At 42.4% G+C, this 22,728-nt stretch overlaps 1 protein-coding gene across 2 annotated transcripts in view; it reads left to right on the top strand.

Annotated features, from left to right (window-relative positions):
• The window catches only part of adamts6 (ADAM metallopeptidase with thrombospondin type 1 motif, 6), a 300,876-nt gene that overhangs the window by 164,899 nt on the left and 113,249 nt on the right, over nt 1-22,728 (top strand). For both annotated transcript variants that reach the window (XR_015757565.1, XM_087988638.1), the window contains exons 11-12: nt 322-463; nt 22,084-22,191. Coding sequence is in view for 1 of the 2 variants with exons in the window: in XM_087988638.1 (XP_087844764.1) it covers nt 322-463; nt 22,084-22,191 (250 nt within the window). In the remaining variant the exon portion in view is untranslated. The remainder of the gene's footprint in view (nt 1-321; nt 464-22,083; nt 22,192-22,728) is intronic.

A 22,728-nucleotide genomic window follows, 5' to 3' on the forward strand; every position in this document is an offset into this window, starting at 1 on the left:
CTACCTACAAGCCATGGATCACCTCCAGCTGTGGGTGAAGTCATGGATGTGTCCAGATGAGTTACCCAAGGATGGATAGATGGGCCATCCATTGCTTCCATCACCTCTAATAAAATGGGAGATAGGTCAGCGGAGGTCCAAAAGATGGTCGGCAAGCCAAACATTGCATTTTACAAGCCATGCACATTCTAACCTGCCATCGAGGGGTTGTAAAAACCAGCCCAAACTGTAATACTTCTAAAAATGTGCTTGATGTATTACTGAAACCTATGTTGGTATCAGCAATTTTCTCACATTGTAAATTTTTTCATTTTGAAACAGTTCTGGGCGTGGAACTTGCCTGGATAACGAACCACCAAAACGTGATTTTCTTTATCCAACAATAGCGCCGGGCCAGGTGTATGATGCTGATGAACAATGTCGGTTCCAGTATGGTACCACGTCGCGCCAGTGTAAATATGGGGTAAGACATCTGAATCCTAACATTGTTCAGTTGCAGTCTTTCGTGTATTTCAGCAATCCTGTCACAATCATATGGACACTCCTGGCTTTCCCCCACGTACGTACCATGTAAATGGACAATCCCATTTTCCCTTTTAGTTTGTAATTGCTTTTAACTGATTATGGTTTAACTGTTTGATACTTTCATTAACTTTGTTGTTAATATATAAGAAGAATAGCAACATGAAACATGCATAAAATAAATATTTTCCATCAACAAAGGCCATGTGCCATCCTTGAGATAAGATAATGCTTCTGACTCACTGTCAGATCCTAATGGATACCTGAGAGCCTTTCAAAGAAGAACAAAGAACAAAATACAGCACAGGAATAGGCCCTTTGGCCTGGCATGCCAGCGCCAACACATTTTGCCCCTCCATACTAAAACTGTCTTCACTTACAGGATCCTTATCCCTCTAGTCCCATCCTATTCAGGGATTTCTCCAACTGCTTCTTGAATGCTGCTTTTGTGTCTGCTTCCAGAACCTCCTCTGGCAATGCCTTCCAGGCACTTCGTGTGAAAAAGCATGCCTCGCATATCTTTTTTAAACTACACCCCCGCCATGCACTTTGAAACTGTCACCTCGTAATGGACCTCCTCCACTCTGGAAAAAAGCCTCAGGCTTTCCACTCTATCCATGCCATTCACAATCTTATAAAACTGTAGCAGGCTACACCTTGTCTGTTTACCACCCTTGACCTTAAGAAGCACTTGACTTCTGCATGATATTTTATCCACAACATGGTCAGATCTGGAAGCATAGAATATAGGATCTCATTTCACCCAAACAAACAACGTTTTTCAAAACTGTTAAGGTGCTTGGACTTGTGATCCCTCACAGTTTGGAATATGCTGCTGTGTCAACAGTTGCAACTTATTAGTAGATTGTATCCACATAAGATGAGTTTCAATGTTAAAATTAGCAGTGTTAAAGTAACATTTATTAGAAACCCTAGCCTACAGTGTCTTTTCCCAGTGTATGGAAGAACAGTGTATGGAAGGTCTAGTAAGACCTTTACAGATGTGATCTTTTCTGTGCACTTGGAACCTATTCCACATGATAGGATGGAATAATTTTATAATATCAATGTCAATTTTACAGCGGGTCGTTCATATTTTATTACCTAAAACATTGCAATATTTACTCCTCTTTATCATGCATTACAGTGATCAAAATTTAAAGATTTGAACAGAACTGATGGTTCCATCAGCTTTAAGCACGCATATCTTTTCAACTGAAGTTTTTTGATTCATTCCTTATTTCCCCCACTGAGTTTGGCATTCTTTCCTCTTGTTCCCTCAGGAGAAAAAAAATTGAGACTTTTCTTTGACGTTTAAGATGACATATCAATGCAAGTTTATGCGCTTTAATTCATCACTTTTTTGTAATGCATATCCATTGTAGATCACAGAACATTGGTATATTTTCAGTCACAGATTTATATCAATCTATTTATGAAAATACACAGCAAAAATTGTCCCCCTGCTAGTGTGTTGAGAGCAGTTGTGAATAGAGGCACGAAAATACGGTGAGAATGAAAATTAGGTTCTTGATGTGGAGAAAGATTTCCCCAATTTTGCAACCTAGGCCTAAATAGCAAGTTCAGATTCTCACCATTGAGTAGCGATGACCTTATCTCCATTCATTTGCATCATATTAAAGTACCAACACGTCTTATTTATCTGCCAATGTTCTCTTCTTCTTCATTGAAAAATCAGATGGTGCAAATTACCAACATGTAAATCAGAGAGTACCTGGTGATGAAATGTCCCAACAATAATGTAACTGTTTCTTCATAACAATGTGACTGGATAATCCATGGCCACCATTCTCCTTGACCCTTCAGAAACACAACATGGCATTGACTAACCACTTACTCACCATATCATCATGCATGCTCTCGGTCCAACTCACACACTGCTTCAATTCTTCAAACCTTTTCCTTGAAGCTGAGCAACAACAATGCATTGCTGAGGTCTCTTTGTGGGCAATGATATATACCTATCTCATGAATCTGCACAAGATGCATCTATGGCTGTTAGGTTGTTTTCTTAGCACCCATATATTTTGAGCTTGTTTGGAAGCTACCAACCTCTATCTCTGAATCATAGAACTGTTATTATGCAGAAGCAGGCAATTTGGTCTATTGAGCCTGCACCCACTCTTCAAACAAGCAGTTATATCTTGTGCCAATCTCCTGCTTTTTACACATATCCTTGCGTACTATTGCTATTGAAATGATCATCCAATCTCCTTTTGAATGCTTCAATTAAACATGCTTCTACCACATTTCCAGGCAACACGTTGCATACCTTAACTACTTGTGTGAAAATGTTTTTCTTTTACATTACCCTTGCTTCTTTCTCACATCATTTTAAATCTATTCCTTTTCATTCTTGTTTCTTTTACAAGTGGGAACAGTTTCTCCCTGTCTACTCTATTCAGCTAACTCATGATTTTGAAAGCTTCTATCAAATCTCCTCTCAGCACTGCTTTTTATCATCTATACAGATGATTTGGATGTGAATATAGGATCTGAATATAGTTAGTAAGTTTGCAGATGACACTAAAAGTCGGTGGCAATAATGGTTGTTTCGGAGTACAACAGGATCTCGATCAGATGGACCAATGGGCTGACGAGTGGCAATTGGAGTTTAATTTAGATAAATGTGAGGCACTGCATTTTGCAAAAGGCAAATCAGGGCAGGATTTATACACTTAAAGGGAAGGTCTTGAGGAGTGTTGCTGAACAACGAGACCTTGAAGTGCAAGTTCATAGTTTCTTAAAAGTGGAGTTGCAGATAGATAGGAGAGTGAAGAAGGTGTTTGGTATGCTTACCTTTATGAGTCAGTGCATTGAGTGAAGGAATTGGGAGGTCTTGTTGTGGCTGTACAGGACAATTGTTTGGCCACTTTTGGAGTATTGCGTGCAGTTCTGGTTGCCCTGCTATAAGAAGGATCTTGTGAAATTAGAAAGGGTTCAGAAAAGAATTTACAAGAATATTGCCAGGGTTGGAGGGTTTGAGCTATAGGGAGAGGCTGAATAGGCTGAGCCTATTTTCCCTGGAGTGTTGGAGGCTGAGGGATGACCTTATAGAGGTTTATAAAATCATGAGGGTAAATAGACAATGTCTTTTCCTGAGGTGGGGGAGTCCAAAGCTAGATTTAAGGTAAGAGGGGAAAGATATAAAAGGGACCTAAGGAGCAACTTTTCATGCAGACGGTGGTGTGTGTATGGAATGAGCTGCCAGAGGGAGTGGTTGAGGCAGGTACAACTACAACATTTAAAAGGCATCTGGATAGGTATATGAATAGGAAGGGTTTAGAGGGATATGGGCCAAATGCTGGCAAATGAGACTAAATTAATTTAGAATGTCTGGTCGGCATGAACGAGTGGTACCAAAGGGTCTGTTTCAGTGCTGTACATCTCTGTGACTCTATGACTTTGTCTCCCCAAGGGGAAGAGTCCCAATTTCATCAATCAGTTCTCATAATTGATGTTTCTCATTCCCAGAATTATTCATGAAAATCAATTCTGCACTCTCTCCGACACAGTACTTTTTTACAATAATGTGCTGCCCACAACGGTACACAATATTCTAGCGGAGGTCTAACAATTGTCTTGTACAAGTTCAACATCACCTCCTTGCTCTTGTACTCTATGTCCCATTTACTAAAACGGAGAACACAATTTGCTTTATTAACTGCTTTCTCTAGGCTACATAAACATCGCACCTACAACATGTGCCAGCAGTTGACATCACAAGCTGCTCCAGTAAATGGCTATATGTGAAAGTCAAAGGGGAGGAATCCTTAGTGGGGTAAATTCATTGGAGTCAGTAGGAGGTACTGCTGCAGCCTGTCAAGGGCTTTTCCAATTTCATTCAAATATTTTGGCCACAGTCACACGGGCACTTTGTCTAACCAGATTCCAGAATCTTGTCCTTTCAGACTAGCATTTGGACCATGATGAATCCTGCACTTAAAATGTAAGCAGTCCTGGCAATACAGAAAAGATAATTTGGCTTCTTTTGAAACAGGAGTATGGGGCTTGGCCATGCTCAGTTGGGACTGTTCTGGAATGGGGGTTGTAGTTGGTGTTGGGGGTGGAGGTAGTGGTAGGGATGGAGTGAAGGAGATGGTCAGTCATATGGATTTGGTTGGTGGCTTATAGGGACAGTCCTTGAGTCCTAACGAAAGTCAATTCAAGGTGAAAGTGAGTACTGTAGATGCTGGAGATTAGAGTTGAATATGGTGCTAGAAAAGCACAGCAGATCAGGCAGCATCCGAGGAGCAGGAAAATCGACGTTTTGAGCAAAAGCCCTTCATCAGGAATAAAGTCAATTCAAGTCTGGGGCTGGGGAGTTATTTACCAGGACACTGACGAAATGGTCACTGTGATGGAGGGCAATTATAGATAGTCGGGTAAGATTGCATAGTGAATGGAAGTTTACTGGAAGCTACAGAAGTGGGGAGCAATGTTACTTTTAAGCTGCTTTTCGAGGTCCTGTGCACGGCGATCAGCATTCCACACTGTTTCCAGTATTGACTTCTGGTATCTGAAACCACTGCCTTGTACAGACCATGACGATCCACACAAACAATGAAAGGGAAGATGGTGGAGGTCAAGGTTTAAAAGGTTCATGGTAACTCGGGCCTGTACCCGGGGAAGGTGCGGGCCCAACAAGGCCCACTGGCAAAAGTAGGAACATTACTGAATTCCATAAAGTCTGTCACTGGAAAGTAGGAGAGGCTCAAAGGTCATAGGAGCCGCAGGGACAACAACACAAAGATGGAGGAAACTTGTACATCACAGACAGAGCCTGCAACTCACTCACACTCTGGTGAAGTTGGAACATTGCCATGTCTGATCAAAAGTCAACTGTGCAATAACTACACAAAGTGGCTGACATCACATGCAAAGTGACATGTGCTTTTTCTTTGTGGTTGAAATAAAACTCTTGTAATTGGAGGCTCTCCTAGGGGCAGTTGCAGTAACCCTGCCTCCATTAATTCAGTAATGCCACCCATCTGGCTTGAATTTATACTTTATTGACAGGTTATTCATTGTCAAGAATGCACATTAAAAGTTATGGCCTCAAGCAATCATGAATATTAAATTATGCACACTAATTTTCTCCTTGGTGTCTCACCTAAGCAATTGTTTTGAGAACAATGTGCTTAAAAGAGGAACCTCAATTTACCATTTCATAACTATACTTCATAGCAAGCACTGGAAGACACCATTTTGCAGTTGTCAGATTCATACATTGAACTGTACGTATGCAGGGACATGGTGTGTGATGTGTAAGAGAGTTTGTTCTTTTGATGCATTTATAGTGGCTTTACTGGCAGAGTTCTACTGCCAATGTAGCATAAAAATTTTAACTATGTAACATACTATTGGATAATGTCAGAATCATGAGCGTTCCTTTTGGAAGCATGATGTTGACCTCCTTGGGAATTCCCCTTGCTACACTGTATGGCAGTTGTGAGGAGTAGCATTATTGTTGCACATTCCCTACAGATTATCTGCTTATGGGTCTCATATGGAGGACATTGTTGCTGAAGTCACCATTCTTTGAAAACAACATGGAAAGAGACAATAATTCCTACATTGTCAGCAAGTCCAACAAGAGGCAGCAACGTTCAGTAGCAGCTGGACAACCTCCAGAGGGAGAAGCTGCAGGTGATGATCCACTAAGTAGCTGCAGGCAGAGGTGTATGATGAGACCCCACATCTTGCTGCTATTTCTTTCAATCGACTGAAAGAGAGCTGGTTAAGGATGTCCCAGACCATCATCTCTGAGCTAGAACATCTGCTGAAGCAGCATTTATACTCAGAAGACTCTGTGGCCATCCCATCCCAGTGGTCGTCAAAACCATAGCTACCCTGAATGTTTATGTCAGCAACTCATTTCGATGAGCAACCAGGGGCCGTTGTGAGATCCCAACGTTTGCCCCCAAAAAATGCACCTGTGATATCACTGAGGCCATTTTCTTTAGGTCACAGCTATTCATATTCTCTGTGATGAGAAGAGACAAGTAGTGGGAACTTTCATCATCACTGGCTTCCATCAAGTGCACAGCACTGTAGACTGTATCCAGGTTACTTTGAGAGTGTTCTATCACTAAATTGCAGAGTTCATCAACAGAAAGACTTCTACTCCATCAACATTTACATTATATTAATGTTATGTAATGGTTGACCATTGATGCTAGATTCTGGAAGTGTGTGCTAGATATCCTGGAACTAGATAATTCACAGGTTCCTACCTCCTTCCAAGGTCCTCAAGCCATACAGGGATAACTACTAAGAGACAAGGACTATCTTCTTCAAAAATGGTTCATAACACCTTTATAAAACCCTCTGACAGAGCAGAATGGATATACAACCAAGTTCACACTTTCACCAGGGCCACAGTGGAGCAGACTGTATACCTTCGTACGATGAAGTTTCAATGTTCAGACTGCTTCAGTATAGTCTTGCAGTGTATCCCACCATTGTGGCATGCTATACCTTGGATGCAGACAAAATGGGGGAGTTACAACTATTTTCTGAAGCCAAGGATCAAGGAATCGATTTGGAGGATTGTCTAAGACAGCATCACAGAGAAATGTACTGTCAAGCATGAGAGGCCAGGGAGAACCTAATTGAAAGCCACTACCAGGATGATGAGAAGGGGTTGGTCTTCGTCCAATTGTTTAAAATTCAGTTGGTATTATGACAAGTAACCCCTGCTTAATTCAAAGGACCTTTGAACCATTAGTACCAAGATTTGGAGGTGCAGGTGTTAGACTGGGTGTACAAAGTTAAAAGTCACACCTGTTGGGACGATAACCTGATATTGTGTGATTTTTAAATTAGTACCAAGAACAGGTCTCATCTCGTGGCAGAGGCTGAGCAACTGCCTGGTCTCTGGTGGTCCTCTCCTCAGAGACCCAAGTATTTCTTCCTTGACTGACTTGGGGGATGTGCTCCTGAATCTAATGTAGGAAGGCAGCTACTGAGGTGACTCTCTGAGCTGGATGTGGTGCAGTTGAAATCCTCATTGATGCCTCTCTGAGGGTTCAATAGTTTCCACCTCAGGCATGCAAATGCAGTGGAGCTTCTCCAGTGCTGGTCTTCATGGAGAGATTTACTTCATAATACTGATGCCTGGGTAACAGGAGAGGGAAGCTGTTGTTGAGGACACAGCAAAATCTGTGCAGATGAATAACGGCCTAGCATTGGTGGTAATGGGAGAGCAGTGTGGTACAACACCATGAAGCTTATTGGATTGGTTACCCATTATGGTTACTTCATTCCCATGTAATAGTTGTGGTCTTCTCTGACCAAATCCAGATTTTCTCCTCATTGCAAGTGAGTAATCTGAAGTCTAACGCCAAGCTTGGATATCTTGGCCTGGCTGGAGGCGAGTTTGTCTGCAATGAGACAAATGGAAGGTTTGAGCATGATGAAAATGGATAGAAGAGTCCATTCACGGCAGAACAGGAACAGGAGCGGTGGTGAGGTGTGACAGTGAGTCAATGGGAAGTGTAGAGAATAAAGCTAAGTAGAAATTACTGGAAAAGCTCAGAACTGAGGAAAGGTCACTAAGACCTGAAACGTTAACTCTGATTTCTATTCACAGAAGCTTCGAGACCGGCTGAGCTTTTCCAGCATTTTCTGTTTTTTGATTCTGGTTTCTGGCATCCACAGTTCTTTAAAAGCTTAGTGGTTTAGGAGAGTGAGGTGAGTGTGAGCCTGCCAGGTGCTGGCAGGTGAGACTAGATTGGGTTGGGATATCTGGTCGGCATGGATGGGTTGGACCAAATGGTCTGTTTTCATGCTGTACATCTCTATGACTATGTATGCAAAACTGAGAACTGCAGTCCCTGAAGATTCCTGAAGAACTGCTTATGCCCGAAACATTGATTCTCCTGCTCCTTGGATGCTGCCTGACCTGCTGCGCTTTTCCAGCAACACATTTTTCAGTCCCTGAGCCTTGATAAGAAACATGCAGAGTGACAGAGTTAGAATGATGGCCTTGTGAGGATGAGGTAGCTGAGAGAAGATAGTGATACTTTTCTTAGTGAAACATAGAAAATCATTGACCTTCTACCTGCACGAGCCTGAGTCATATCTGCGTCCATTCTGGCTTGGTCTGATGGTGTGGCCTCCTGTGACAGGCCATTTCGAAAGGAATATTTTCCTCCCTATCATATTATCCTCCAGGACTCTGCTTGAAAAGCTGGGAGTGAGCATTCCTTTCCTCTGGGCCATGTTCTGAGTGTAGAGTCTCGAGCAACACAGTGTGAGGGGCAGTTCCTGACTTGGTGTGTCTGCAGTGATGTGCACCTGGGCTTTAACTACAACACCAGTGCCTTGAACACCACAGGTTCGAGCAGTGTTGAGCATTACTGTCTCTTCAGCCATGTGATTTCCCCAAGAAGGGAGCCCATGCCAAGTTGCACAATGAATGAGTTGAAGAGCAGAAGACTGTGTGAAGAAAGTCACTGCGGACCTTATGAACCAGGCACTTTGAATCTCACTCATTAAAATACTTCAAATGAAAAGGGAATATTCACCCATATTCACTCACTGAGCTTGACTGTAATTAATTTACATTCAACTATCATATCTTTCTCTGTTCTGACCTAAAAGGGGCATTGTCCTGTAGTGAACATGACTTGGAACAGCAACTGCTTGCTCTCTGAACTTCCCTCACTTCCTATAGAGATGGGCTTAGCCTGCACACATACAGACACACATGCACATATATGCACATACATGCACGTGCTGTCTCTGTTTTGGTGTCTCTAGACCCATTTTGTCTATGCCACACCTTCATTTAGATCCTTGCTCCATCTCTATCTTCCCTTCACCACCATTAGCAGCTTCTTTATCTTTGGCTGTGAGTACCTTCAGACTCTTTTCCACTAGCACCTGCACCTCCCCATCTTTGTTCATTTACTTCATAAAAAACACAATTTTCCAATCTGAGAAAGGGTTACAACAGGCTCGAAACAAAGCAATGTGCAGATGCTCACTTGGTGTCTAATTATTTGTTTGTGAGATTTTGACATAGGTGGCAAGGCTGGGTTGTTGTCCATCCTTAATTATCCTTGAATCATATAGCTCTTCAGAGGGCATTTAAGGGTGGGGCAACTGATGTGGCTGCAGAGTAATGTTTTCTAAGTGAAGAGCTGGTAGTGTTCTCAAGCATGGATCTCAAACAAGATCTGTGGCTGCTCAAAATATTTAGAGGTCTGCCAAAATAATTAGATTGCCATAGGAACATTGCTGAGTGGCATCTCGTTCTGCTATGTTAAGATATCATATTAAGTGAATGGATGTGCTCTCCTCTGTTGGTCATTACTGGATAAGAGGAGGGATCAGAGCTGATATTAGACGTCAACACCATCAGTCTCAACAGAACTCTTTCTCAGCTCCAGTGATTCTTTAGAAACGTTACTGTAACTCTGCCAACTTAGCAACAGCTTAACAAGTTAAACAGAGCTTTACAAAATTCGAAGATTATCTCAACCTTAACATCCAGCAATATTAGCACCGAACTACTAATGTCAGTCTACCAACCTTAACCACAGGTAACAAACTTCAGTGATTGCACCCTGACTTCACTAATGCTGAACCACTCTCACCTAAACTGAAACAGGTAAAATCATAGGGATCTAGATAAATTCTAAATGTTAGGAAAAATCATTGTAAGTGCACACAATAATATACAACGCTTTCTTTTTAAATTCACTTGTCAACATCTTGACAGAATTGTTGCTTAGCATCAGCCGGAAGTTTTGTATTATATATAAGCAAATTAAAAATAATGCTAAATAAATGCAGAACTGATTTTTTTTAACAAAAAGCTTGTGTTACAGACAGGTGGCAGAATTTTTATAACACCAGGCAATAAGGTGGGTTGAGAGGGGAGCTTCAGAAGCCAAAAGATTGAGACTCCCTGTTCAGATATACTGTACTTGGAGGATATTGGTTTGCTGTACTTGCCTCCCAAGTATTATCTCTGCACTAACTTCAGTTCAGACCCATCTCTTTGCAAATGAGGCAACCTTGAGGATAAATTATGCTATGCTGCTGTTAAAGATGTCCTCACAGATGCTTGCAAAAAAATTGCCTCCCCTTTTGGTCAGGGAATGCTGCTTGAATCAGAGAAACCAATAAAGGGAAAAAGAAATGACAGTAGAATAAAAATTAACGATTATACTGCATTTGTTTATTTTTGTAGCAATTAAAGTTGTGAGTCTGTTAGAAAGACCAGAGTTCTTTAATTAATGCATTCAATCAAAGCAGCTTTACAGGCTTGGGCCACGAGAAATAACTAAATCTTCAAGGATGGCTGCCAGGAAACCATAAATATAAATGTAAAGTTCAGGTGTTGCAAACACTTAGTATGATGTCCTACTTAGTGCTCTATTGTTGAAAAAGTGATTCAGAGTACATCGTATTTATTGAAGAATAAAATTTGTTGCTGTAAATGGAATTTTTTAAGGCTTTTTCATAACATGAAATAGGAACAGCATGAGCAAAAAAGGACAAAAATGCAAACCTCTGCAGCTCTTCATACTGAGCTATACATATAAGGAAGTTAGCTTAAAGATGTGTACTTTCTAAAGTAGGTGCTTTCTGCAGGACTGTAAGGAATGTGTGATGTATTTCAGACTCCAATGATGCAACACTTTAATCATAATCAAAAATGATATTGTTTTGCAAATAGCTTTGGTTATTTTAGGGTTTTGTTCCCCATAGCCATAGTGTCTCTCACCCACCCTCCTCCTCTAACCCCCTTACTAAGTACTGTTTATCTATTAGTTAGTTTTTTAAAAAAATAGACTATAGCAGAGAGGTATCAGGAAGTATTTTAACTCAAACCTGTACAAAGTAATAAAGTAATTAACTAAACAGAGATGGCTGGGCAGGTGATGTGCTGTAGCTGTATGATGTGGGAGCTGGCTGATCCCATTGTGAATGGCAGTGACCACATCTGCAGCAAGTGTTGGTTGCTGGAAGAACTCCGGATCAGAGTTGATGATCTGGAATCTGAGCTTCAAACACTGCGGCGCATCCGGGAGGGGGGAGAGTTACCTGGACACTTTGTTTCAGGAGGCAGTCACACCTGGGAGATTAAGTAATTCACATCCAGTTAGTGATCAGGGACATCAGAGTGTGACTGTAAGTGAGGCAGGTAGGGGGAACCTGAGTTCAGGAGTGCAGGAGCCTCAGCCTTTGACCTTGTCCAATAGGTATGATATTCTTGCTCCCGATATGGATGAAGAAAAGGGCTGTGGTCAGGATGAGCCAGCTGACCACGGCACCATGGTGCAGAAGGCCATTCAAGAGCGGGGAGCAAAAAGACAAGTAGTTGTTATAGGGGATTCTATAATTAGGGGGACAGATAGTATCCTTTGCAAGCCGGATCGGGAGTCTCGCATGGTGCCAGGGTTCGGGACATCTCTGACCGGCTTGAAAGGATATTGGTGCGGGAGGGGGAGGATCCAGTTGTTGTGGTCCACGTTGGGACTAACAACATAGGCAAAGCTAGGGTGGAGGACCTGTTTGGGGATTATCGAGCACTAGGAAGGAAATTGAAGTACAGGTCCTCAAGGGTCATAATCTCCGGATTACTGCCCGATCTATGTGCCAATTGGCATAGGGATAAGAAAATTAGGGAAGTAAACACGTGGTTAAGGGATTGGTGTGTGAAAGAGGGATTCCACTTCATGGGGCATTGGCATCAGTTTTGGAACCAGGGGGATCAGTACCGTTGGGACAGTCTCCACCTGAACCGATCAGGTACCAATGTTCTAGTGAAGAGGATAAATAGGGTGGTCAGTAGGACTTTAAACTTCTGACTTGGGGGGAAGGAAAAGTGAAAGCAACAGGGAGTATGGAGTTAAATGGAAAGATAAGTGGCAGGATAGCATATGTGCAGGCAGATTTAAATTTGAGACAGACTGGGAATGCAGCAAAAAGAAAGGATAACTTAGGACATCTTATGACTTCCAATATCTCTAATGATAAGAAAGTTAGCATTAAGGCATTTTACCTGAATGCTCGTAGCATTCATAACAAAGCAGACGAACTAATGGCACAGATCATCGTGAATGATTATGATGTGGTAGGCATCACAGAGACGTGGTTACGGGGGGTCAGGACTGGCAGTTAAACATCCAAGGGTTTTCAACTTATCGAAAAGACAGGGAGGTGGGCAGAGGGGGCGGGGTTGCCTTGTTAGTTAAGAACAAAATTAAATCTTAGGTGCTGAATGACATAGCGTCGGATGATGTGGAGTCTGTGTGGGTGGAACTGAGGAACCACAAAGGCAAAAAAACCATAGTGGGAGTTATGTATAGACCTCCTAATAGTGGTCAGGACCAGGGGCGCAACATGTACCGGGAAATAGAGAAGGCATGTCAGAAAGGCAAGGTCACAGTGATCATGGGAGACTTCAATATGCAGGTGGACTGGGTAAATAATGTTGCCAGTGGATCCAAAGAAAGGGAATTCATGGAATGCTTACAGGATGGCTTTTTGGAACAGCTTGTCATGGAGCCCACAAGGGAGCAGGCTATTCTGGACCTAGTGCTATGTAATGAACCAGACTTTATAAAAAATTTTAAAGTAAGGGAACATTTAGGAAGCAGCGATCATAATATGGTAGAGTTCAGTCTGCAGTTTGAAAGAGAGAAGGCAAAATCGGATGTAATGGTGTTACAGTTAAATAAAGGTAATTATGAGGGCATGAGAGAGGAACTGACGAAAATAGACTGGAAGCAGAGCCTAGCAGGGAAGACAGTAGTGCAAAAATGGCAGGAGTTTGTGGGTAAAATTGAGGACACTGTACAGAGGTTCATACCCAAGAAGAGAAAGATTATCTGGGGAGGGATTAGACAGCCATGGCTGACAAAGGAAGTCAGGAAATCTATCAAAGAAAACGAGAGAGCCTATAAAGTGGCCAAGAGCACTGGGAAATCAGAAGATTGGGAAGACTACAAAAACAAACAGAGGATAACAAAGAGAGAAATAAGGAAGGAGAGGATCAAATATGAAGGTAGGCTAGCCAGTAATATTAGAAATGATAGTAAAAGTTTCTTTCAATACATAAGAAACAAACGACAGGCAAGAGTAGACATTGGGCCACTTCAAACTGATGCTGGAAGGCTAGTGACGGGAGATAAGGAAATAGCCGGAGAACTTAATAAGTACTTTGCGTCAGTCTTCACAGTGGAAGACATGCGTAATATCCCAACAATTAAAGGGAGTCAGGGGGCTGTAGTTGAGTATGGTTGCCATTACAAAAGAGAAAGTGCTAGAAAAGCTAAAAGGTCTTAAAATTGATAAATCTCCTGGCCCTGATGGGTTACATCCTCGAGTTCTGAGGGAGGTGGCTGAGGAAATAGCGGAGGCGTTGGTTGAGATCTTTCAAAAGTCACTGGAGTCAGGAAAAGTCCCGGATGATTGGAAGATCGCTGTAATAACCCCCTTGTTCAAGAAAGGATCAAGGCAAAAGATGGAAAATTATAGGCCAATTAGCCTAACCTCAGTTGTTGGTAAAATTCTAGAATCCATCATTAAGGATGAGGTTTCTAAATTCTTGGAAGAGCAGGGTCGGATTAGAACAAGTCAACATGGATTTAGTAAGGGGAGGTCGTGCCTGACAGACCTGTTGGAGTTCTTTGAAGAGGTGACAAGTAGGTTAGACCGGGGAAACCCAGTGGATGTGGTCTATCTAGACTTCCAAAAGGCCTTTGATAAGGTGCCACACGGGAGACTGCTGAGCAAGGTGAGGGCCCATGGTGTTCGAGGTGAGCTACTGGTATGGATTAAGGATTGGCTGTCTGACAGAAAGCAGAGAGTTGGGATAAAAGGTTCTTTTTCGGAATGGCAGCCGGTGACAAGCGGTGTCCCGCAGGATTCAGTATTGGGGCCGCAGCTGTTCACATTATATATTAATGATTAGATTAGATTAGATTACTTACAGTGTGGAAACAGGCCCTTCGGCCCAACAAGTCCACACCGCCCCGCCGAAGCGCAACCCACCCATACCCCTACATTTACCCCTTACCTAACACTACGGGCAATTTAGCATGGCCAATTCACCTGACCTGCACATCTTTGGACTGTGGGAGGAAACTGGAGCACCCGGAGGAAACCCATGCAGACACGGGGAGAACGTGCAAACTCCACACAGTCAGTCGCCTGAGGCGGGAATTGAACCCGGGTCTCTGGCGCTGTGAGGCAGCAGTGCTAACCACTGTGCCACCGTGCCGCCCACCGATCTGGATGAAGGGACTGGGGGCATTCTAGCGAAGTTTGCCGATGATACAAAGTTAGGTGGACAGGCAGGTAGTACTGAGGAAGTGGGGAGGCTGCAGAAGGATCTAGACAGTTTGGAGGAGTGGTCCAGGAAATGGCTGATGGAATTCAATGTGAGCAAATGCGAGGTCTTGCACTTTCAAAAAAAGAATAGAAGCATGGACTACTTTCTAAACAGTGAGAAAATTCATAAAGCCAAAGTACAGAGGGATCTGGGAGTGCTAGTTGAGGATTCTCTAAAGGTAAACATGCAGGTTGAGTCCGTATTTAAGAAAGCGAATGCAATGTTGTCAATTATCTCAAAAGGGTTGGAATATAAAAGCACTGTTGTGCTACTGAGACTTTATAAAGCTGTGGTTAGGCCCCATTTGGAGTACTGTGTCCAGTTTTGGTCCCCACACCTCAGGAAGGACATACTGGCACTGGAGCGTGTCCAGCGGAGATTCACACGGATGATCCCTGGAATGGAAGGTCTAACATATGAGGAACGGCTGAGGATCCTGGGATTGTATTCATTGGAGTTTAGAAGATTAAGGGGAGATCTAATAGAAACTTACAAGATAATACATGGCTTAGAGAGGGTGGACGCTAGGAAATTGTTTCCGTTAGGCGAGGAGACTAGGACCTGTGGACACAGCCTTAGAATTAGAGGGGGTAAATTCAGAACAGAAATGCGGAGACATTTCTTCAGCCAGAGAGTGGTGGGCCTGTGGAATTCATTGCCGCAGAGTGCAGTGGAGGCTGGGACGCTAAATGTCTTCAGGGCAGAAATTGATAAGTTCTTGATGTCACACGGAATTAAGGGCTACGGGGAGAATGCGGGTAAGTGGAGTTGAAATGCCCATCAGTCATGATTGAATGGCGGTGTGGACTTGAATGGCCTTACTTCCGCTCCTATGTCTTATGGTCTTATAATAATGGATCCTTTAGGTTATTCACTTGTTACATTTCTGTTGTATTTTGTGGATAATAATTTCCACAAGTGTAACACCACCTGATTTCCCCCACACCTGAAATCATCCGCTGTAGCTGTTTTATCTTTGTTACCTTTGTTATTTCTCGACTTAACTATTCCTTTGCCCTTCTGACTGACATCCCACCTTCAACCTTACATTAGCTTAAGGTAAGCTAAAAGTCTACTACCTGTATCTCAGCGGCCTCGATATTAAAATTCATACCCATGGGTTTGCCGAACAGCCTTGCCCTTTTCTGTCAATGTAACCTTCCCCATTCCTACAAGGCTCTGAGATATCTTTCCTCCTAAGTTGCTGCCTCTTGCTTGTCCCTGACTGGTTCACCAATGGCAGCTGTGCACTTGGCTGCAGAGGCCCTTCGTCCTGCTATTCCCATGCTGAATCTCTCCAGTTCTAAAACTGTCCTCCTCTAAATCACTCCATACAGCCAAGTGTTTTGATAGAATTTTGGATTATTTGTTCTAATAAATTCTTGTGTGACTTGGTCTCTCATTTTACATGGATATACAGCACAGAATTAGGGCATTTGACCTAATCACTCGATTTTAGTCCACTCGGGACTCCTCCCATTTTCCTCCTCTAAATCTAATGTTGTAGCCATCAATCCTTCTCCCTCATGCACTTGCCTGAGTCCCCTTAAATACATCTATATTATTTGCTTCAACTGCTCCCTGCGGTAATGAGTACCACCTTCTCACCATTCTTTGAATATGCAATTTCTTCTGAATTTCCTGTTAGATTTCTTGGCGGCAGTTTTATATTGCTGGCCACTAGTTATGCTTTTCATCCAAAAAGGAAACATTCTCTCTACATCCATTCTAATCCTTTGCAAGATCTCTATTAGGTCAGCTCTCAGACTTTTTCCAAGAAAACTTTTTCCAGATCATTAATCCTTTCCTGCACACATCTTTGTGTCATATTGCAAATCTCATTTACACCCTTTCCAGTGCCTCTAAATCCTTTTTTTTATAACATGGTGACCACACTTGTATAAAATACTGTTTACATATTATCCAACCATTGTTTTGACACAGTCTTTGTTTGATGTGAAGCGCCATTGAATACTTAAAAGTGCTTCGTAAATATAAGTATTTTATACTTATTCACGGGATGTGGATTTTGCTGACTAGGCCAGTACTTAGTACCTGTCCCAGATTGTCCTTGAGAAGGTACTGGTGAGCTGCCTTCTTGAACTGCAGTCATCCTTCGAAGGTAGCTATTCTCACAGAGCTGCTAATAAGAGAGCTCCAGAATTTTTATTCAATGGCAGTAAAGGAATCGTTATGTAGTTCCACCTTAAGATAGTATGTGGCTTGGAAGGGAACTTGATGGTTCTAGTGGCATGTTGCTCTTGTCTGTTAATGTGGTGGAGATTGTGAGTTTAGAAGGTGCTATCAAGGGATATTCTGTGAGTTACTGTAGTGCATTTTCTATGTAGTGCACTATGCAATGCTGATGAAGACACTGAATGTTGATAGTGGTTGATAAAGTGTCAATCAAGTGGGCTGCTTTGTCCTGGATGGTGTAAAGCTTCTTGAGTGTAGCTGGAGTTGCCAAGCAAGAGGGGAGTATTCCATCACCCTCTTAAGTTGTGTCTTGAAGTTGGTGGATAGGCTTTGGAGAGATAGGAGGTGTGTTACAATAGTCCTATCCTCTGACCTGCTCATGTTACCACAGTTATTCCACTTCAGTTTCTGATGAGTACCACTTTCTCACTGTTCTTTGATTAAGCAAGTTTCTTCTGAATTCCCTGTTCAATTTCTTGGTGACTGTTTTATATTGATGGCCTCTAGTTATGCTCTTCAGGATGTTGATAGTGGGGGATTCAATAATTGTCATACCATTGTACATATTCTATCTTGTTTTTAGATTATATTAGATTAGATTCCCGACAGTGTGGAAACAGGCCCTTCAGCCCAATAAGTCCACACCGATGCTCTGAAGAGTAACCCACCCAGACCCATTTCCCTCTGACTGATGTACCTAACAGTATGGGAAATTTAGCACGGCCAATTAACCTGATCTGCTCATCCTTGGACTGTGGGAGGAAACCGGAGCACCTGGAGGAAACCCATGCAGAAGTCATGCTCTGAAATTGTTCAATTCATTGTTGTCTCCAAAAGGCTGTAAAGTGCCTAAGCAAAAATGAGCTGTTGTTCCTCCAGTGTTGGAACACCATAGCAGGCCCAGCTTGAGAGAAAACCAACAGTCTATTGGAGGCAACTCATGGGGAATTGTCTGGAGAAGCCTCTGGTTGTTCAGGCATTAAGGGGTGGAGATTTCGGGCAGGGGGGGAATGTGATCAGAAGAGTGGTAAATGAGACATAACTGAAGGCCTTCTTAGCTATGTGGATGGGGATTCTTCTTCTGAGAAATAAAGAGAACATCTCAGAGATACCTCAGAATGGATGTGGTGGAGACGAAGAAACTAGGAGAATGGGGCAGGAAGTAGGGTATGAAAAAGTGAAGTCAAGGTAACTGCAGGAGTTGGTAGGTTTGTAATAGATATTGGTGGACACCCTATCCCCAGAAACAGAAACATTGAAGTCAAGGAAGGGAAGTGAAGAGTCAAAGATGGACCAGGTGAATGTGATAGAAAGTAGAGGAAAAGCTGAATAATTTTTTCAATTCTGAACAAGAGCAGGAAGCAGCACCAATGACATCGGGTGGAGGCCCGAGTGGGACTAGAACAAGAAATCTCCACAATGAAACAGGCATAGCTGGACCCATATAGGTACCCGTGGCCAAACCTATGAGTTGGAGAAAGTGAGATGACTTAAAGAAGTTGTTCAAAGTGACCACAACCTCAATGAAGCGATGAAGGGTGATGCTAGATGGGGACTGTCAGGCCTCATTTCAAGGAACAAGTGGAGAATCTTTTGACCATCCAGATAGGGGATGGCCATGGATTGTAGTCTATGTTGAAGAGGAGGCAGCCGAATCAGGAAAGTGGAAATTGTGAAAAATGTCAGAAGAATCACAAATGTAAGTGGAAAGAGAGGAAGCAAAGGATGAAAACATAACCTCAAGATAAGAAGAAATGATTTCAATGGGACGGGGTCAAGCTGAAACGATGGCTCTATTGGGGTGGTTCTGTTTATGGATTGTGGGAAGGAGATAGAAACAGGCTTTGTGGGATTGTGGACTATGAGCTGGGAAGCTGTGGAGCTGGGGAGTTCTCCAGAGGAATGAGTTCAGTGACAGTCCTGGAAACAAAACCCTGCTCGAAAATAGTTGGGTCATGATCCAGAGAGAGATAGGAGGAAGTATCTGAAATCTGGCCATCAGTTTCTGCCAAGTAGATGTCAACATGCCAGGTGATAACAAAGTCATGGTTAGACCTAAGAGGACAGAGTGCAGCAAGTTCAGAGGGAGACAGTTTAGAGTGGGTGAGAGGAGCAGAGAAAATAGGTTGGCTGATGTCACGTCAACAGTTTTCAATGAACTGATCAAATAAAAGTAAGCAGCGAGAAGGAGGGATCCAGTTAGAGGGAGAAGTACTAGAGATGGGTGAAAGGGTCTGTGTGGTGAGGAGAGTACACCTGTCCGCCGTTCCAAAATTATTGAGGTGGAGCACAAAGGGATAAAGCTAAGAACTTTACTGAGCACAGATAATTCAGCATCAGACAGGGAAAGGTAAAAAGGTATATTGAATACATGTCAAGAGATGAGATTAGAAGAAGAGATGAAATTGGAGGGAAGGAAGGGGTCAAAGAAACCAGAGGGACATCGGTATCTGTCAGCCTTTGGAGGCTTGTGTTATTGATCACCTGAAAGGACGAGATTTAGCATTTATTGCCCATCTCTAGTGGCCCAGAGGCCAGTTAAGAGTCAACCATATTACTGTGGGCCTGGAGTCACATGTAGGCCAGACCAAGTAAGGATGGACATTTCCTTCCCTAAAGGACTTTAGTGAAACAGATGGGGCTTTTCCCCATTGGGCCAGCAGGTTTGGGCTAATTATTGAATTCAAACTTCACCATCTGCCCTGGTAGAATTCAAGCCCAGCCCCCCCAGACATTACCTGGGTCTCTGGACTAATAGTCCTGTGATAATGCCACTAGTCCATCACCTCCCCAGTTTCAACAAGCAACCATTGCAAAACATATACTTATGATTCTTACATTATATTATGTTTTGAGTGGAACAACATTAAACTGGAGAAAGGAAGCTGCAGTCATCACCTGGCCTTTTATTTAGACAGCTGTATAACATTTGCATAAAACCTGGACATAGCATCAATGTTCATCATTAACCCATATGTAGGTGTTAGCCTCTTTTGTGATAACTATTAACAGTCTAGATTAATGGTTTACTCAAAATTCATAGTTCTCAGTTCAACACTTTGCAGTTCTAGGTCAAACTTTCAAAGGCTCTTTCTGTTTAGCTGTTTTAGAGTTAGTACCATACCTAACTAATTCTCCACCCTCACAACTTAATTCTACCAGGCATTTTTAAGACTGTATATTAATGCCAGCAAGTAGCAATTGTGAACTTAACTTTTCCCTACATTCATGAAAAAATACCTTTAGGTAATGTTTGTATTCAACATGCAACAGCTGCCCTTCAGTGAACATCCCAACTTTTGACCTTATGATGGAGGAAAGGTCATTGATAAAGCAGCTGAAGATGGTTGAGCCTAAGACACTACCCTGAGGAACTCCTGCAGAGATGTCTTTGGATTGAGATAACTGACTTCCAAAAACCACAACCATTTTCCTTTGTGCCGGGTATAACTCCAACCAACAGTGAGTTTTCCCTGACTCACATTGACTTAGTTTTGCTAGGGCGCCTTGATGCCACACTCTGTCAACCAAGACCTTAATGTCAAGGGCTGTCGTTTTCACCTCACCTCTGGAATTTAGGTCTTTTGTCCATGTTTGAACCAAGGCTGTAACATGGTCAAGAGCTGAGTGGCCTTGGCAGAACCTAAACTGAGCGTCACTGAGCAGATTATTGCTGAGAAGGTGCTGCTTGCTGGCACTGCTGACAACTCCTTCCACCATATTGCTGCTAATCAAGTATTGGTTGCTCGGTCAGTAATTGACTGGGTTGGATTTGTCCTGCTGTTTATGGATGGGAAATACCATAAACAGCAATTTTTTATATCACTGGGTAGATGCCAGTGTTGTAGTTCTATTAAAACAGTTTGGCTGGGGCTATTGATGCAAGGTCTATCGATACAAGAGACTATTGAAGTATGGCTTTCAGCAAGTATTGTTTTTGCTTTATCAACATAATGCAGAGTCCTACAAAGGAAGAATGGATATATATACTATCCTCTAAAAGATGAAATGGAATTCTCACTATGATTATTGTTTACACTCTGCAGTGAAGTTTGTTGCTATCACAAACTGTTTTTATTACGTGTGTTTACCATATTGCTATCCTACTTTTAACATCGGTTTCAATCTTAACCTTAACTTTCAAAATAACCGTTGAACTCACCGCCAGTAGTGACTTGTCTGTTTTCACCAAGTGTTGGCATCCAAGTGTCAGCAACATCTTGACATCAGCATCAATTGTGTGGTTTGAAACATTCAAGGATTTATTCTGTAGCCCTTTTGATTGGGTTTCAGATGCATACACTATACGTCGCGGGACCAGTGCATGCAGTGAGAGATTCAGATCATTTGGAATTCATGGCGGGTAAAGACCTCTATATGCATGAGGCATGTAGTGTTCTCCTTGGGCAAAACCTGGAAGTTGTACCAAAACTGTACTTAATATTGCAACAATTTTGCCACTGTTGTGTTGGATATAACATTGACACATACTCCCCCAAACAAGCACAGTTGCGGCATCGTCACATTTGCGGGTGTGACTGGTGTTGTGAGGACAGGCATGTTCAAGTGGAAGATCTGATAAATAGGAGTAAAGATTGCAGACAATTTTTATGTTTAGGAATTTTGTGTATCCATCACTTATGCCATAATTCCATTCAGCAATGTAATTGGTTTCTGCCGAGTTTAGCTGTGTGACTAGTGCTGTTTTCATAATACTGTGACTTGCTGTCAGATTGGCGAAATTTGGGGCTGAATCTTTGCTGAGCAATCTAATAAACTCCAGAAGCCAGTGGCATTCAGGCTGACCTTTACGTATCAGGTCTTGCTGGCCACTGAATTTAATCTGCCAAATTTAGATCGGTGACGTCACCTGTTACTCAAGACTTACTCACGAAAAGATGGTTGTCTCAAAAGCAATCTAAATGTGACTGCAATTGTTTAAAAAAGAAGCCTTATTTTGATCAACTTGCTACTGCATTCTTTCCCAGGAAGTGTGCAGAGAGCTCTGGTGCCTCAGCAAAAGCAATCGTTGTGTGACCAATAGCATTCCTGCAGCTGAAGGTACCCTGTGTCAGACAGCAACTATTGAAAAGGGGGTAAGTACCCTTTCTGAACTCAAAACTTTCACTCAAGTGTACATCAAACCTCATTTCCCTTAAGATAATCAGTTGACTGATTCATGTTCTTATAAATACATTTGGAACAGATGTAGGTGTGGGGGGCAAGCGAAGAGGATGACACGGAATGTGTAGAGGGATATAGACAAGGCAGGTGAATGGGAAAAGCTTGGAAGCCAGAACGTAATGTGTGAAAGTGTGAGGTTATGCACTTTGAGAGGAAGACTAGAGGAACCGAATATTATTTAAAAAAAGAAAGACTGCTGAAAGCTACAGAAAAGGGATTTGGAAGTCTTCATCCATGAAAAAGCTAGCATCTAAGTTCATAACATAGTAGGAAAGAAAATAGAATGTTGGCCTTTACTTCAAAGGGTATGGAGTATAAAAATAGGGAGGTTTTGCTAAAACTATATAAGGTACGAGTCAAACCACAGCTGGAATACTGTGAACAATTTTAATCCCCTTATCTAAGGAAAGCTTTACTGGCTTTGGAGGCAATCTAGGGAAGGTTCACTA

The sequence above is a fragment of the Chiloscyllium plagiosum genome, unplaced genomic scaffold (genome assembly GCF_037043375.1).
Source record: "Chiloscyllium plagiosum isolate Xiang-an unplaced genomic scaffold, Cpla_swu_hap1 HiC_scaffold_1, whole genome shotgun sequence".
In the NCBI taxonomy this organism is placed as follows: domain Eukaryota; kingdom Metazoa; phylum Chordata; class Chondrichthyes; order Orectolobiformes; family Hemiscylliidae; genus Chiloscyllium; species Chiloscyllium plagiosum.